Below are 15,535 nucleotides of genomic sequence, written 5' to 3' on the forward strand. Positions count from 1 at the left end.
GCCCCAAAGGAAAGCAGGATAGGGAGTGTCTACATTCTGCCCTTCCCTGCAGACCCTGCCCCTGGAGCTCCTGTTGGCCAGGAATGGGGACCCACAGCCAATATGAGACATAGGCGTGGTGGGCAGCAAATGGAGCCACTTGCTTGTCTCCTGTAGGACCCACCGCTGGACATGCCGTCCATTTCAGAAGTGGCTCAGGGCCAGAATGTGGGTAAATCTGCTTTAGTCCCACTGCATCCCATCCTGGGAGCTGACTAAGATAAGCAGTGCCAGCCAGAGCTCATGTCCTGAACCTCCTCCTTTCCTCCAATACCATGTCCTATTCCTAAACCATTCCTGCCCCCAAAATCCCTCCCAGAGCCTGCACTCCAACATCCTGCCCAAATCTCAGCCCAAAGCCCCTCTCACACGCTGAACCCCTTGGCCAAAGACCAGAGCCTGCACCCCAACTCCCTGCCCCAGCCTGTTGCAATTGATCAACGTTGGGGCAGGCAGGGGAAATGGTGTGAGCAGAGCTTCAGAGAAGGGGTGAGGCCAGGAGCAAGGTAAGGGTGTTTGGGTTTGAGGGAGATCCTGGATTACACTTAAATTCCAGAAGTAATCTTGTGCTTTAAAAGAGACAAAGGGTTTAATGTGTAGTTGGAAGATGACTTGCTTATCTTAAAAGTGTGCTGCAATCAAATTAATTACAGTAGTCAAATCAGTGGAGTCGAGCAACAGGAATACTGGACATGGTTCTTTTTCAGAAAGACTTAAGGCTGGATTTATACATTTAGAGACATCTCAGTGAGGTAGTTTTTAACAAAGATTATGCAAGCACCAACATCAACAATTTAAGCTTGCTTGCTGGAATGTGCGGACCATGCTGACCGGCTTGACTGAAGATCTTCAGGCCATCAGTGACGCCCACAAGACCGCTGTCACAACGAGGAACTGAAGAGGCTCAGAGTTGATATCGCTGCACTGCAAGAGACACGACTCGCAGATTCGGGATCTCTAAAGGAAGAGGACTATACCTTTTTCTGGCAGGATAAAGCCCAAGAAGAACCCAGAGAGCATGGTGTTGGTTTTGCTGTCAGAAACACCCTTCTACAAATGGTTGATTTAGTCATGGGCGGATCAGAAAGACTTCTTTGGATCACGCTTCAAACTTGCGCCGGTCCTGTCCACCTGATCAGCGCTTATGCTCCAACCCTGTATGCCACATCAGAAGTAAAAGACAAGTTCTATGACATGCTTAGTGCTGCTGTAGCGCAAATACCTGCTCGTGAACAACTGTTCATCTTGGATGACTTCAATGCAAGAGTTGGAACTGATTGGGCCTCATGGCCTTCCTGCTTAGGACACTTCGGTGTGGGAAAAATGAATGACAATGGACAGCGTCTCCTTGAACTGTGCACGTACCACAATCTGTGCATCACAAACACATTCTTCTGAACGAAGCCACAGCACAGAGTGTCATGGAGACACCCACGCTCGAAGCACTGGCATCAACTGGATGTGGTCATCACTAGGCGTAATAACCTAAAAAACGTCCTTCTGACACACAGCTATCATAGTGCTGACTGTGATACAGATCACTCGCTAGTTTGCTCCAAGCTCAAGCTGAGACCCAAGAAGCTGTACCGCTCTAAACCTGCTGGAAGGCCCCGCATTGACGCCAGAAAGACAGCAAACTCGGAGAAAGCTGAAAAGTTCAGAGAGAGCCTCCAGGAAAATCTGCGCAGCGGCCCTGGGGGCACCGATGCGACATCCAAATGGCAACATCTGAGGGATACACTTTACAACACGGCCTTGTCGGTGTTTGGAAGAAGAGCTAGAAACATGAACGACTGGTTCGAAGCTAACTCCGATGAGATGATTCCAGTCATTGAAAAGAAGCGCGCTGCACTCCTGGAGCACAAACGCTCACCGAGCCGGAGTACCCAGCAAGCACTTAGAGAGGCCAGAAGAACAGTACAGCAGACAGCCAGGCGCTGTGCCAACAACCACTGGCTCCAGCTATGCAGCAGCATCCAGACCTGTGCCGACTTTGGTAATCTCAGAGGAATGTACAAGGGTATGAGGAAGGCATTAGGATCCACCCAGAACAAGATGGCACCTCTGAAATCCAAATCTGGTGAAGTCATTGCTGACAAAGCCAAACAGATGGAGCGCTGGGTTGAGCACTACTCTGAGCTGTACTCACGCGAGAACGTTGTGGTTGACGCAGCCCTCGATGCCGACTGTGGATGAACTGAAGAGAGCCATCAACAGCATTGCAGCAGGAAAGGCCCCTGGTCAGGATGGTATACCACCAGAGGTAATCAAATGTGCCGCGGACACACTCCTGGAACCCCTACATGAGCTACTGTGTCTGTGCTGGAAAGAGGGTGGGGTTCCACAGGATATGCGTGACGCTAACATTGTAACCTTGTATAAGAACAAAGGAGACAGAAGCAACTGCAACAACTACCGTGGAATCTCCCTCCTAAGCGTCACTGGTAAACTGTTCGCTTGCGTCCTCCTTGGCAGACTCCAGAAGATTGCTGAGAGGGTGCACCCCGAATCACAGTGCGGATTCTGCGCAGAGAGGTCTACCGTTGACATGGTCTTCTCTCTAAGGCAGCTGCAGGAGAAGTGCAGGGAGCAGAGAAGGCCACTCTACATAGCCTTCACTGACCTGACCAAGGCCTTTGACTTGGTCAGCAGGGATGGTCTGTTCAAACTGCTCCACAAGATAGGCTGTCCTCCACGGTTACTCAAAATGATCCAGTAGTTCCACGAAGACATGAGAGGAACCATCCAATATGATGGTGCATTATCGGATGCTTTCAGAATCAGGAGCGGCGTCAAACAAGGATGCGTGCTTGCTCCGACATTGTTCGGGATCTTCTTCGCACTCCTCCTGAAGCATGCCTTTGGATCTTCAACAGAGGGCATCTTGCTGCACACAAGATCTGATGGGAAACTGTTTAATCTTGCAAGGCTGAAAGCTAAGTCTAAGGTGCGGGAAGTCCTCATCAGAGACATGCTGTTCACAGATGATGCTGCTGTAGTGTCTCACACAGAAGACCAGCTTCAAAAACTGCTGGATCAGTTCTCCAAAGCTTGCAAGGACTTTGGGCTTACCATCAGCCTAAAGAAGACAAACGTACTCTGTCAGGATGTTGCTGAATCCCCATCAATCAGCATTGACAACTATATGTTAGAGGTCATCCACGAGTTCGTTTACCTCGGGTCCACCATCACTGACACCCTGTCATTGGACACTGAGCTAAATAGGAGGATCGGAAAAGCGGCCACAACTCTTTCCAGACTCAGCAAGAGAGTGTGGAATAACAACAAGCTGTACACTCACACCAAAATGCAAGTCTACAGAACCTGCATCCTCAGCACCCTCCTTTATGGCAGCGAGAGTTGGACCCTGTATGCCCGCCAGGAAAAGAGGCTGAACGTCTTCCACTTGCATTGCCTGAGGCGCATACTTGGAATATCATGGAAGGACAGAGTGACCAACACTGCTGTCCTCGAGCAAGCTGGAATCCCAACCATGCACACCCTCCTCAGGCAGCGTCAACTCAGGTGGCTTGGCCACGTCCACAGGATGAATGATGGAAGGATTCCAAAAGACATCCTCTATGGTGAGCTAGCCTCTGGCAAAAGACCTCCCGGATGCCCCCAGTTGCGCTACCACGATGTCTGCAAGAGAGACCTCAGAGAGGTAGACATCGAGCTGGTCACCTGGGAAGAACTAGCAGATGACCGCAGCAGATGGAGGCAGGGGTTACACAAGGGCCTTCAGAAGGGTGAGATGAAGATCAGACAGCTAGCAGAGGAGAAGCGAGCACACAGAAAGCACTCTAAGGACTTGCCAGACACCCACTACATCTGCAAGAGATGCAGCAAGGACTGTCACTCTCGTGTGGGTCTTCATAGTCACAGTAGACGGTGTAAATGAAGTCCTAAATTGAAACTTTAAAGGGCGCGATCCGTAGTCTATGCAGACTGAAGGATGCCTACTACTATGCAAGCAACAGCTGAGAGGTTCCTTTGTCTCTTTTCACTTTTTAAGAACCTATTGATTTCCATGCTTCATAACTGACCTCCAGTGAAGTTTGCGTGTGCTCCTGTATGTTTGTTTTAATTAGTCATTGGCCTTGACAACACACCAGAGCTAAGACAATGTTTGGAAGGCCTTGAGCTGCCACACTGTCCCTCTTTGTGCACAGTCAGACAAATCCACGTACTGGCTTGGCATTTGCATCACTGGAAATGACAGTGCTGATGACACAAGTGCCTACAGTGCTCTTGACAGGAGTCAGAAAAGTGAAGCTTCTCCCTTTGAGAGCTTGTGAATTACCCAGGTGGAAGGGGAGGGTCAAACAACTGTTTTTTATGATTCCCACCACCATCAGGATCTCTGTGTGCATTGGGATTAAAGAGAGGAAACTTTCTGTCTGTTGTATCTGCTGCTTGAATTCTAAAATGATAGCATTAGAGAGTTGGGTAGGAGCCCATTGTATCTAAGCTAAGGTCCTTCATACAGCAATGAAAAATGTATTTTACCAATACTGATTTACACATTGCAACTCATTGGGAATATGAGAGGCTAACAGATCATTGCTCTTTGCAGCTGAGGGAGAAAGTTCTCCTACGGCAACAAGGGAGCTACATTTTGACTGTGGAAGCTGGGAAACAGCTACTGCTCTCTGCTGATAGCGGAGCAGAAGCAGCCCTGCAGACAGAACTTGCAGACATTCAGGAGCGCTGGAACTTAGCCACCATTCGTCTTGAGGAACAGAAGAAACAGCTCACCTTTCTACTGAAAGTAAGTGCACTTGCTGAATAAATAGGCACTAGATTACCTGCAGTAACTCTTGGGGCACAGTGAAGAAGTGTAATCAAGAGGAGTGCTCACAGCTCTTGGAATTCCTGAGGGTCAGGTCTTGTTTTGCCACTCACTCACTGTATGAACATGGGCAAGTCATTTCACAACACTGCCTCATTTTCCCATCTATAAAATACAATTTATAATACCATAAACTCTTTCATATCTGAATAGAAACAGAGGGGGAGCCGTGCTAGTCTATATACACTATCAAAACAAAAAGCTGTCACATAGCACTTCAAAGACAAGCAAAATAATTTATTAGGTGAGCTTCCATGGGACAGACCCACTTCTTCAGACCATAGCCATATCAGAACAGACAGATCTGTCTGTTCTGGTCTGGCTATGGTCTGAAGAAGTGGGTCTGTCCCACGAAAGCTCACCTAATAAATTATTTTCTTGTCTTTAAAGTGCTACTTGACTGCTTTTTCTTTCATATCTGGTGTTCTATTATCCAGAATTCTCAAATAAGTGGCATTTTAACCATAGATAAATTTTAATTATGTTTTCCATAAGTACAGTATAGTTTGAGTAAATACAAATCCATACAGCAAACGCAGTATACATTTACGGTGTACAGTACTACTGTCATTGGTAAATAAAGTACTCTGCACACATTTTTGTTTATTTCTTAACATCTAATCTTAACATTTAATCTAATCTTGTTTTTGTTTAGTGTTACACGTTGCCAGGTTTACCTTAGTATTATCGGACTTCCTGGCAGCCGGATATGAAAGAGTTTACTTTCCTGTCTTTTATGTGAATATTCACAAGTTAGTGTTTGCACAACACTGATGAAAACACCTGTATGTGTATTAAGTATGTACTACTGATACCTTAAGTGAACATTGCAGCAAGCATGTGCATTTTATTTTGCAACATTATGATTATTGATTTTGCATATGTGTTATATTAAAATATTACATGTTTTTCTCTTTAACTCAAATGTCATTGTATAGACTTTCCTAGCCATCAAGTAATCTAGTTTTCTCTCCAGTATCTTGACTACTAATTGTTTCAAATACATTTCTTAAATCTAGGAGGAGAGAGAAGTTAAAACCCGTTCTAGTGTAAGCAATATTCAAAATGCATGCTAAACCCAATGGCCACATGTACACAAGAGCCCTGCTGCTGCCAGCCACGTGCTGCAAATGAGGGCTCTTGAAAATACAAACGTACACTCATTTGTATATTCACATTGTTAATTTGCATAGTCCCACAAGATCTCCCTTCTGGCAGAGGCTGCTGCCAGCAGAAAACAAGCCGTTTAAACATGGTTCTGTCGGTGAAAACACCCTTTGTCGGCAGCCCCTTGTCCCCGATTTTTTTCCAGGGATAAGGGGTTGCCAACAAAGGGGGGTTTTGCTGACAGAACCCCATCTACATGGCTTGTTTTCTACTGGCAGCAGCCTCTGATGGTAGGGCGATCTCAGTGGACTATGTAAATTACCCATACGGAAATGAGAATGAGAGCATCACAATCCAGTGCTAGTTGGCATTAATTTTCAGATTAGTTGGGTTCCTTGTTGCACCTCAGGGAATAGAAAGTACCACAAATTGGAGTGTTGGCTATATAAATTGTATGTAAGTAATTATGTAATGTAATATTTTCAGATTGTTGTTAATTGTACGTTTTAGTTTGCAAGAAGATACTGGATGGTGTAATGCTTATTTACTAGGTAATTATTTCTCATTTGTGTCAGTCTGCATTAGGATGGTAACTGAGACTTAGTTAAACACACAAAACATTCAAATAAAAATTATTTTATGAGATTGAGTAGTTTTGGCCTCAACATATTTTGTATTAAAAGCAGATTTAATTTAAAACAGGTTCATTTATAGAAAGAAAAACTTCTTATAAGTTAAATAAAAATAGATTTGAATTAAAAAAAAATTAGTTTTATCCACCAAAGCTATGACCTCACACAGAGAACAGAAATGTCAGCCAGTAGCGATGGAAATTCTTATTGAAGATGAATGGTGCCTTATACATTTCAGAACTCGAATCTTTAGGAAGTTGTTAATGTGCATCAAACACTCCAGTAAAAATACATGCATAGTGTGATTTATGTCACTTATGGGAACTTTTCACTAAATAGCTGTAAACAAGAGGCACTGTGAGTAAAATCCATCAACATAAATTCAGAAGATTCTTTTTTGTGCATGTATCTAATTTATTCCTTATATGGCATTTAGAAATAGCTCTGACATTGAAATTAACTGTCTCTCCATTTTGATGAAATTTTGCATTTGCTTTCTTCCTGTTTATCACAGCATCTAAAGATGGTCAGAAACCTTACTCAGAAGCGGGGAGGGGGCCATGGTCCATGTCTACAAAGTCATTTTGTTTTATTTTTGTAAGCTAATGTGATAACAAAATTCTTTATTATGCCAAAACTCTTGCTCAAAAAGCCTGCACAGAAACAGAATCTTACCATTTCAAGGGAGAAATCAGCTGAGGTCTTAGCTATGTTTTTGAAACTTGGGATTTTTTTTTGTTTTGTTTTGGTTTTGGTTTTTTTTTAAATTTTTACTTTTGTCTGTTAATATAAGAAGGAATTTTTGACGCAAAATCCTGCCCTCTCCAGTATCATACAACTGACATTCTGCAAAAGATACTTAGAGCAGTTCGGTTCGTATTCTCTGAGCAGCTTTTGTTGAAGACCTTAAGAAGGCTTGGTGCAAATACAGCTGCTGCAGTGTTGCCTAATGAACATTATTATACTGGCACTTATCTACTGGATGGCAGACCCTGCCTTTAGAATTTTGGGGAAGTATATGAACAGCAGCAGAGAAGATCACTGTGCTTGTCTGAGTTCTTTAGTCTGGTCTGTTCCTGCAGTAGACACAGAAGTCAGCTGTTATCTATGAGGATTTTCGTAGATGGAATAGGATTACTTTTTCAAAATACAATGGGCTACCTAATGAAGTCATTCCAAAGGGGTGCACAGAACCCTTTTTGGCAGAGAGAAGCAACACTGCAAGGTCAAAATCAGACTTTGAGGACTCTGTGTCTATAAGAGAGATTTAGATTTACCTGCCGCAAGCACTGGAGCAAAGCACAATGAGCAATGTGCTCTTCTGGGGCATCCCATCTAGGCTCTGAGACATGAATGTTAAATAAAGAGGGGTTATGTGAATACACAGTTATACAAATGCGTTGGTGATATTGCTGTCAGGAATGCAGGGGACTGAAGTAGGTAACCACTCGAGGTCCCTTCAGTTCTATGAGCATTTAGTCAGTTTGACTGATTCAACATGATGAGCCTCTTTCCACTCTCCCCCTGCCCCTCACTCCTCTGAATCTGAAGTAAAGTCTAATGATAATTATTCTGCCTTCAGAACTGGGAAAAATGCGAAAAGGGCATCGCTGACTCTCTAGAGAAGCTAAGATCCTTCAAGAAAAAGCTTTCTCAGCCATTGCCACATCACCATGAGGAGCTGCATACAGAGCAAATGCGATGCAAGGTAAAGCAGTCTGGTGATCACCACCTGATCTGCAATTTGCTTATCTGGGAAGATCTTCAGCCATTGTAAGCCTTGGCATTACTGACTATATAGATCAGCAGCCCACAATTACTGCATGTGCAATTTCCAACTTCCATCTCCATAAACATTTTACGTGTGCATCTGTTTGAGTGAGTTTGTGCAGCACTTGGAAGGTATAGGGCCTCTTTCTAATCTCAAGTGAGTGTAAATTAGGTTACTTCAATAGAAAACCAAACTAAATTGGATCAGAATTAGGTCCATAATGACTTATAAAAATGCTAAGTCTTGGTTCTTCTTATTTTGTAAGTTCTTATTGCATGATCTATTTAGATGAGGCTTACAAGTTCATAGAGTGAAATGACAGTTTTAAAATGTTCTTTACTCCTTCTCAGGGTAACAGTATATCACAAACTTTTATCCTGAATAAGTTGCAGTTTAGAAACCAATTGAGAATCCCAATCTCATTCTTCCTTTCTTAAAATCAGATGGTAAATATGGTGCAGACTGCAAAGGTGATCACTAGAAATGGGCTCAAACCAAAATCTGGAATACAGATTGCGCTGAACTTTGGAAAAGTTAGACTCTGGGATTTTAGTTTAGACCCATTTCTACTTGTTTAAGGGCTAAGGTATCTCTTATCAGTTTTACGACCAATGAGATCTCCCTTCTAACTCTGAAATAATGCTGTCTTACCGGTGGTCCAAAATAAGTCTATTAAACATGATTCTAACTCTCCATCTAAATAATGATTCTGCTTAGAGACTTGATTTGCTAGATACAATAGGATTTTAAAATGGCAGTGCCTATGGTTAACAAATACATACAACTTTGTTTTATTACACAATTACCAAACCTCTAGTTGCGTAAAGACCTTGTTTTTTGTCATTTATGTTTTTTTAAACCAGGAGCTAGAAAATGCTGTTGAAGGATGGACAGATGACCTTGTGCATCTGACACTGCTGAAGGAGACTCTAGCTACCTACATCAGTGCTGATGATATCTCAATCCTCAACGAGCGTATTGAGCTGCTGCACAGGCAGTGGGAGGAGTTGTGCCACCAGGTAAATGTGACACTGATCCTGGATGTGATTACAGCCCAGTAAAATATCACAAAATAGACAAGCCACATTCGAACAGACAGCGACCATCTGCATGACAAGCTAGCATTTGAATTTGAGCTGAGACTCATCCATTACAGAGTATAATCTCATCAATCTCCCAATGCAGCGGTAAATCTAAGGAAGTAAATTTGGCAAGTAACCACAAGCCTTATCAGCAGGAACAACATACGCTTTTGAGCGTAGGAAAAGCTGGGAAGTATTTTCAGCCGTACTAACTTACAGATATTTGAAGCAAAAGAGTGGAGGAGAAAACCACGTCAATTTACAAGTGCAGAATTGGGGAATTAGCAGATGTAACCTGAAAGCAATCATTCCCTTAATAGCAAACTTGGAGGGAAATAACTGAAGTTTGCTCTTGAGTTGGAAAAAAAAATGAAGAAGAATCTCATTCCTGGATGGAAATTTTGACTAACCTAATAATTAAAGGATGTGTACAGTGTATATATATATAATATATATATACACTGTATATATATATACTATATATAGATAGATAGATAGATATAGACATAGATATATATATAGAGAGAGAGAGAGAGAAATCTATAGAACTGGAAAGGACCTTGAGAAGTCATTGAGTCCAATCCACTGCCCTCTCAGCAGGACCAAGCACCGTCTCTGACAGATTTTTTTTAATCTATTTGCCCCAGAACCCTAAGTGCCCTCCCTAAGGATTGAAATCACAACCCTGGATTTACAAGGCCACTGCTCAAACCACTGTCTGCTGTCCCTAAAAAGGTTCATCCTTACATTCCTGGAGACCAACTTGTCCGGTGGAATGTCCATTGAAAGCAATGACCAGGCCAAGACCAACAAAAGAGAGAGAGCAGGCTTATGTATTTTATTATAGCAGAGCATTTCCTTTTAAAAACTTTACGTTGCTGTGGAGCTATATTTGAGAACAGTCCAGTGTGTCTTCAAGTGTTTACTTTAGTTACCACTGATATTTTCAGACTTCCTGCAAATACTCACTACATCAAGGAAGGGTATAAACAAACTCAGGGAAACTATATTGAAGATAATGTTAAACTTACAGCATAATTGACCCATGGGATACAAAAGAAACAGAACAACATTACTGGCTCCATAGGAGTACTGGCAAAATAGTCTGATGTGTGGAAAAAATCCCACTGTCCCTTGTTCTCTTTGGAGAGTCTGTGCTCTTCCTTGTGTTTAAAAAAATAAACCTGCAAATTTCTCATTCTCTTTGGCTTGGCTGCTTGCTAACTTCCTTGACACCACTTGGGAGATACGTACACAGTGCTTTTGCTGCCTTTTACAGTTGTAGCTTATGCTTAGAAATCCTGGCTCTAGATTTAAAATTGCCACCTGTCCCAAATTTTGCTGGATTGCTCTGATTTTACATGTGTGCTCCAAATTACATCAAGCAGTGAAGAATCCCTTCATGATCAAAAGGTATCAAAAGAATAGACCCAGTTTGGGAAATCTGCAGAATTCCCATTAGGCCCTTAGACTGGAGGATGTTTTTCCTGTCTTCTGAATGAAGTTGCCAGGGTCATGAGCGCTTCATGTGGAGGAAAAGCCTTCACAGATTATCAATTTTCCGAAATAAAGCAGAAACTGAACTGGCTTGAGGTTATGTGAATAGACTAGAAGACTTTGTTCCTGCTATACATCCTTTATGCTGAAAGCAAAGGCTGATCAGAGATTGGATGTTTTAGACAGTTTTTTGCATATTTAATGATCCAGGATGTAACCAAATGAGTGAGACTTTTCTTTTTGCTCCGTAATTGGGTGTTACCACAAAAGGAAATGTGCTGTCGTATGTGTCTGACTTTAAAAATCAGAAGTTTCAGTTAGAACATCAGTCAGTTATGTACGAAAGAGCAGGTGCAGTGCTCCTATCATCAGTGGAAATGCTGATGTAGAGTCAGAAACAACTCCTACAACAAATGAGGAAGAAGAAGCTGTAGTAAGTAGGATGACATTATGTTATAGTCTTGCGATTATCAGAAATTCTGACTAGAGAGATTAGGTTACTGTCAGCAATCTGTTTAATACTCTTTCAGGTGCTCTTCAGATGTGATCAGTTGTTTTGTAATTCACAGTTATAAATGGAAGTGTCATTCTAATTTCCCAGTTAATACAGCAGTCTTACTTTTCAGAGTGACATCAGTTAGACAAGCCTCCATTTCCTGTGTTTGCTGCTGTTTTGTTCTCTGTTGCAGTCTGCACTTACTGGCTGCTACTTTCTGGCATAACATTTTTTTAGTCCTTGGGAATCTCCGGTCACTTAATACCAACTTTGCTAAATTAGAAGCACTCACAGAAATTGTGTATGAGGACACAAGCATGGAACTGCACACTCATTTGCAATTGCTTGGTTTATGAATGTTACCTATCTCACCCATGCACAAATCTTGCAAATGCCATTGACGTACCAATCTTTTTTAGTTTGGCCGTACCATGTGTGCATCTTCCTAGACATCCGTTTGAAATCTAAAAAAGTCAATGTTCTAAGGGTCAAGCATCTATTTTCTGCTAAACAATCTGTTGGAGTTTGTGTTCCCAAATAAAGAAACAAAACCATCAATGTACATTGTAGTACTTAATAAATGAAAATATTGACTCTAAAGACAATGAAAAGGCTATTTATAACTGTGCTGTGGAAACCTGAATTAAAGACTATCAGTTCATGTTTTATCATGAAGTCAGTTGTATTTACAGTATGCTCCTTTCCATGTGCAGCAGGCTCTGCCTACCAATTATACTGAGATTAATGCTGACCTTTAACTTATAATTAGTCATGCAAGATTTTTGTAGCACAACTCCCATTTACTTTAATGACAGCCAGGTAGCTCAAACCCTTTGAAGGCTGAGAATTTATTTATGAGAGTCAGTTTGCTCTCACCTACTAACAGTCCTTTCTTTTACTGACTCCCTCTGTAAACATTACAGATCTCCTTGAGGCGGCAGCAGGTGAATGAAAGGCTGAATGAATGGGCAGTTTTCAGTGAGAAGAACAAGGAGCTCTGTGAGTGGCTGACACAAATGGAAAGTAAGGTGTCTCAAAATGGAGACATCCTCATTGAAGAGATGATAGAGAAACTCAAGAAGGTAAATTGCTTTTGGTTGTATATGTTTAAATGAAGTTATGTTCACTTTTTTGTCTGCTCTAAATTATCAGAATTTGAATAATCTGGTACCGGCCTGTGCTATAGACAGAACACTGTATTGAATGGACTACCAATCTGTTCCAGTGAGAATTTTTGTCAGTGTTCTACCCTAATTATCTGTCTTTTCCCTGTGCTTCTCAAAGTGGATCTGTAAACTACTTATCCATTATTGTATGTGCGTGGGCAAAATGTTTTGCTTTCTTTGGATTCTTTATGCTTATGTGGTGATGGCAGTGGTGGTGCTTATGAGGATTTGGTCATTCACCAAACTATTTCCAACTTAGTTTTAGGCACTGCTTATGTTTATTATACTTTTTCCAGCAGCACTGAGTGGAATGTGTTCTGAATAAATTTTGTAATCTCTGTGATTACTCTTTGCCATTTAGGATTATCAAGATGAAATTGACATGGCACAAGAAAATAAAATCCAGCTCCAGCAAATGGGAGAGCATCTTGCTAAAGTCAGTCATGAGAGCAAAGCATCAGAAATTGAATATAAACTTGGCAAGATCAATGACAGATGGCAACACCTTCTAGATCTGATTGCAGCCAGGTAAAAGCAGCTGCTTTGTTTTTAAACACTTCATGGAATAAAATCCTATATTGGAATTCATAAATCAGCTGAATTCTTAGCTCAGAGCAGGACTCAGCACCAGTGTTCCCTCTAATATTTTCCATCCATGGATGGAATAAATTTTGTGGAGTGCACCAAGTAAACATGCTGTCAGCTATGGGCACTCTGCTGTTCAGCTGGGCTTCACCTGAATCTCTCCTGGGCAGCTGCTCAAGCGCTTAGCTTACAGGGAGCACTGCTCAGAACTTTTTTCTTAGCTGTCTCTACCCACTCATCCTAACTGTGATATGTCACACAGCCAGCCACATGCTTGGTTCAACTTTTCCCTCTTGATCCACTGAATCTGCTTCAGAAAGTTCAGATCCAGTATCTACTAGCATGATCAAGACTTGTTGTGATCAAAAATTTAGTGTCATCTAGTCAAGGCGCAGGTCAATTAGGATGAAAGTGGGTGCCTAAAGCAAGACGTCAATCTTAGTTTTCTTTAAAGGGCAGTGCAAAGGGCACTAAGTCACGCGCTTTTAAAAATCGTACCCAAAGGATGGTTAATGGAAGCTGGTTTTGTTTTTCCTGAAGAAGTGGAAGGAGAGAATAATGTAGACCAATATGTCCATTCGGCCTGGTAGCTTGCAAAAGAAAAGTAACATTTAAAAAGTTGTTTGCAGTTAGTTATGTTATCTCGGTGAGGACATGAAGAATATTAATTTAAATTTCTAGTGTGTGTTCTGAGCTGTAGTGCAGCTCCTCTCCAGCTAATAGATAATCATTTTTGCCATAGCTTTAGCTATTGTATCTGTACTCTCCAGTACAATGGATGTTCAGCATGTTGCTTGCGTTTCTGTAACTGAAATGTATTTCTGTCTGTACCAGTACCCAATGTCCTATTTGCAGCAAGCAATTTGTTTTACATTTCTCTCCATATCCAGTAAGTTCTGCAAATATGTTTGTTTACATCCAATGTTCCCTCTATTCTTTTCCATCCATATGTGGAATAATTTTTACATGCACCCAGGCATGTGAGAATGTGCACCACTAGTAGAAACAAAAGATCTACCTATGGGTGAGCTGCTAATCAGCTGCATGGTATTTGAATCTCTCCTGAGGGACTGCACAAGCACACAGCTTACAAGGAACATTGGTCACCTCTACTACCCTTCTACTACAATATTCCTCCTCAGAATTCTGTGAGTGTAGGGAATCAGCTAATTTCACAGTGGCAAAGCAATTCAAGGGGGTGCAGATCTTTTAAGATGAAGCTGGCTGTGTTGTTTTTAATGTAACGCTATACAGGAAATGGCACTTGTTACAGACTAAATGTATGCTGGTTTCAAAGGATGTGGTGTTTCACCCGGTCTTAAGCAAAGCAGTTATTTACCTTAATTCTGTACTTTCCTTTTGAAGGCACATCTCATGTTTAAACTCATCAGTGATAGGCTTTCTCTATGCCCAGGCCAAGCTTTAAGAGGTTTCCAGTCAGAAGCAGTGGTATATGCAGACAACCATGTGTACTTCTAGAGATTTGTCTGTTACACTCAACACAGGGATTAGCGCTGTGCTTTGTCAGGGTGGTCAAGGATTCTTTTTCTTAGTGGTCTTTCCAGGTGAGCTGTAAAACTGAATTGTTATACACTTGTTAAATTTTCCATGCCATTTTCCTCAAGCACAGAGCAATAGTTCTGGCCATAGATTAATTTGCATGGTTATAGGTTTGCCTCAGTTCCCTAGTTAGTTTCTGCTGGAAGCTCTTACCTAGTACATTTAATGTTGTCCCTTTTCACGACAGAGCTGGCTGTATTTGAACTGTGAGCGAAAGGGTCCCTATATGAAGTTTGTATCTCATGTAGCTAAAGTTGGAGGACTAAGTGGCTCAGAAGATTGCTGGAGAGAGAGAGAGCTTTTGCCAATATTCTCTGTCCAAAATGGATTGTGACTTATCTAATGTCTGTTGGTTAACCTGTGTGAAATGAGTTTGTAATCTAAGACTAGTCCTTAACAGACAGATGCCCACATCTTGCAAAGCAGTTTGTAGAACAGTTGGAGTGAAATTCAGTGTATCAGTGTGTGTTACTATTTTCGCACATTCAGCTGGAAAATACTGCTTATTTCTGGCATTGCTGACGTGATAACGCAAATTCAGCCTTCTGCCTTCCTGGCAGTGCCTCTGTATACATTCTCCTTGTTTCTGCTCACTCTGCCAAAGACATCTTTATGCTGGAATGTGATTATTGGATTGTTTGCAGCTGCCATCCACCTGTGGGAAATACCTATTTAAAGGAAAATGTAGTAGAGTTGTAGCTGTGTTGGTCCTTAGATATTAGAGAAGCAAGGTTGGGTGAGGAAGTAT

General features: G+C 41.9%; 1 protein-coding gene across 1 annotated transcript in view; it reads left to right on the forward strand.

Annotated features, from left to right (window-relative positions):
* SYNE1 (spectrin repeat containing nuclear envelope protein 1) overlaps positions 1–15,535 on the forward strand; it is a 415,690-nt gene that overhangs the window by 338,935 nt on the left and 61,220 nt on the right. Inside the window, exons 122-126 of the mRNA XM_074990362.1 lie at positions 4,616–4,810; positions 8,213–8,338; positions 9,265–9,420; positions 12,400–12,558; positions 13,004–13,170. Coding sequence (XP_074846463.1) covers positions 4,616–4,810; positions 8,213–8,338; positions 9,265–9,420; positions 12,400–12,558; positions 13,004–13,170 — 803 coding nt within the window. The remainder of the gene's footprint in view (positions 1–4,615; positions 4,811–8,212; positions 8,339–9,264; positions 9,421–12,399; positions 12,559–13,003; positions 13,171–15,535) is intronic.

The sequence above is a fragment of the Carettochelys insculpta genome, chromosome 3 (genome assembly GCF_033958435.1).
Source record: "Carettochelys insculpta isolate YL-2023 chromosome 3, ASM3395843v1, whole genome shotgun sequence".
In the NCBI taxonomy this organism is placed as follows: Eukaryota; Metazoa; Chordata; order Testudines; family Carettochelyidae; genus Carettochelys; species Carettochelys insculpta.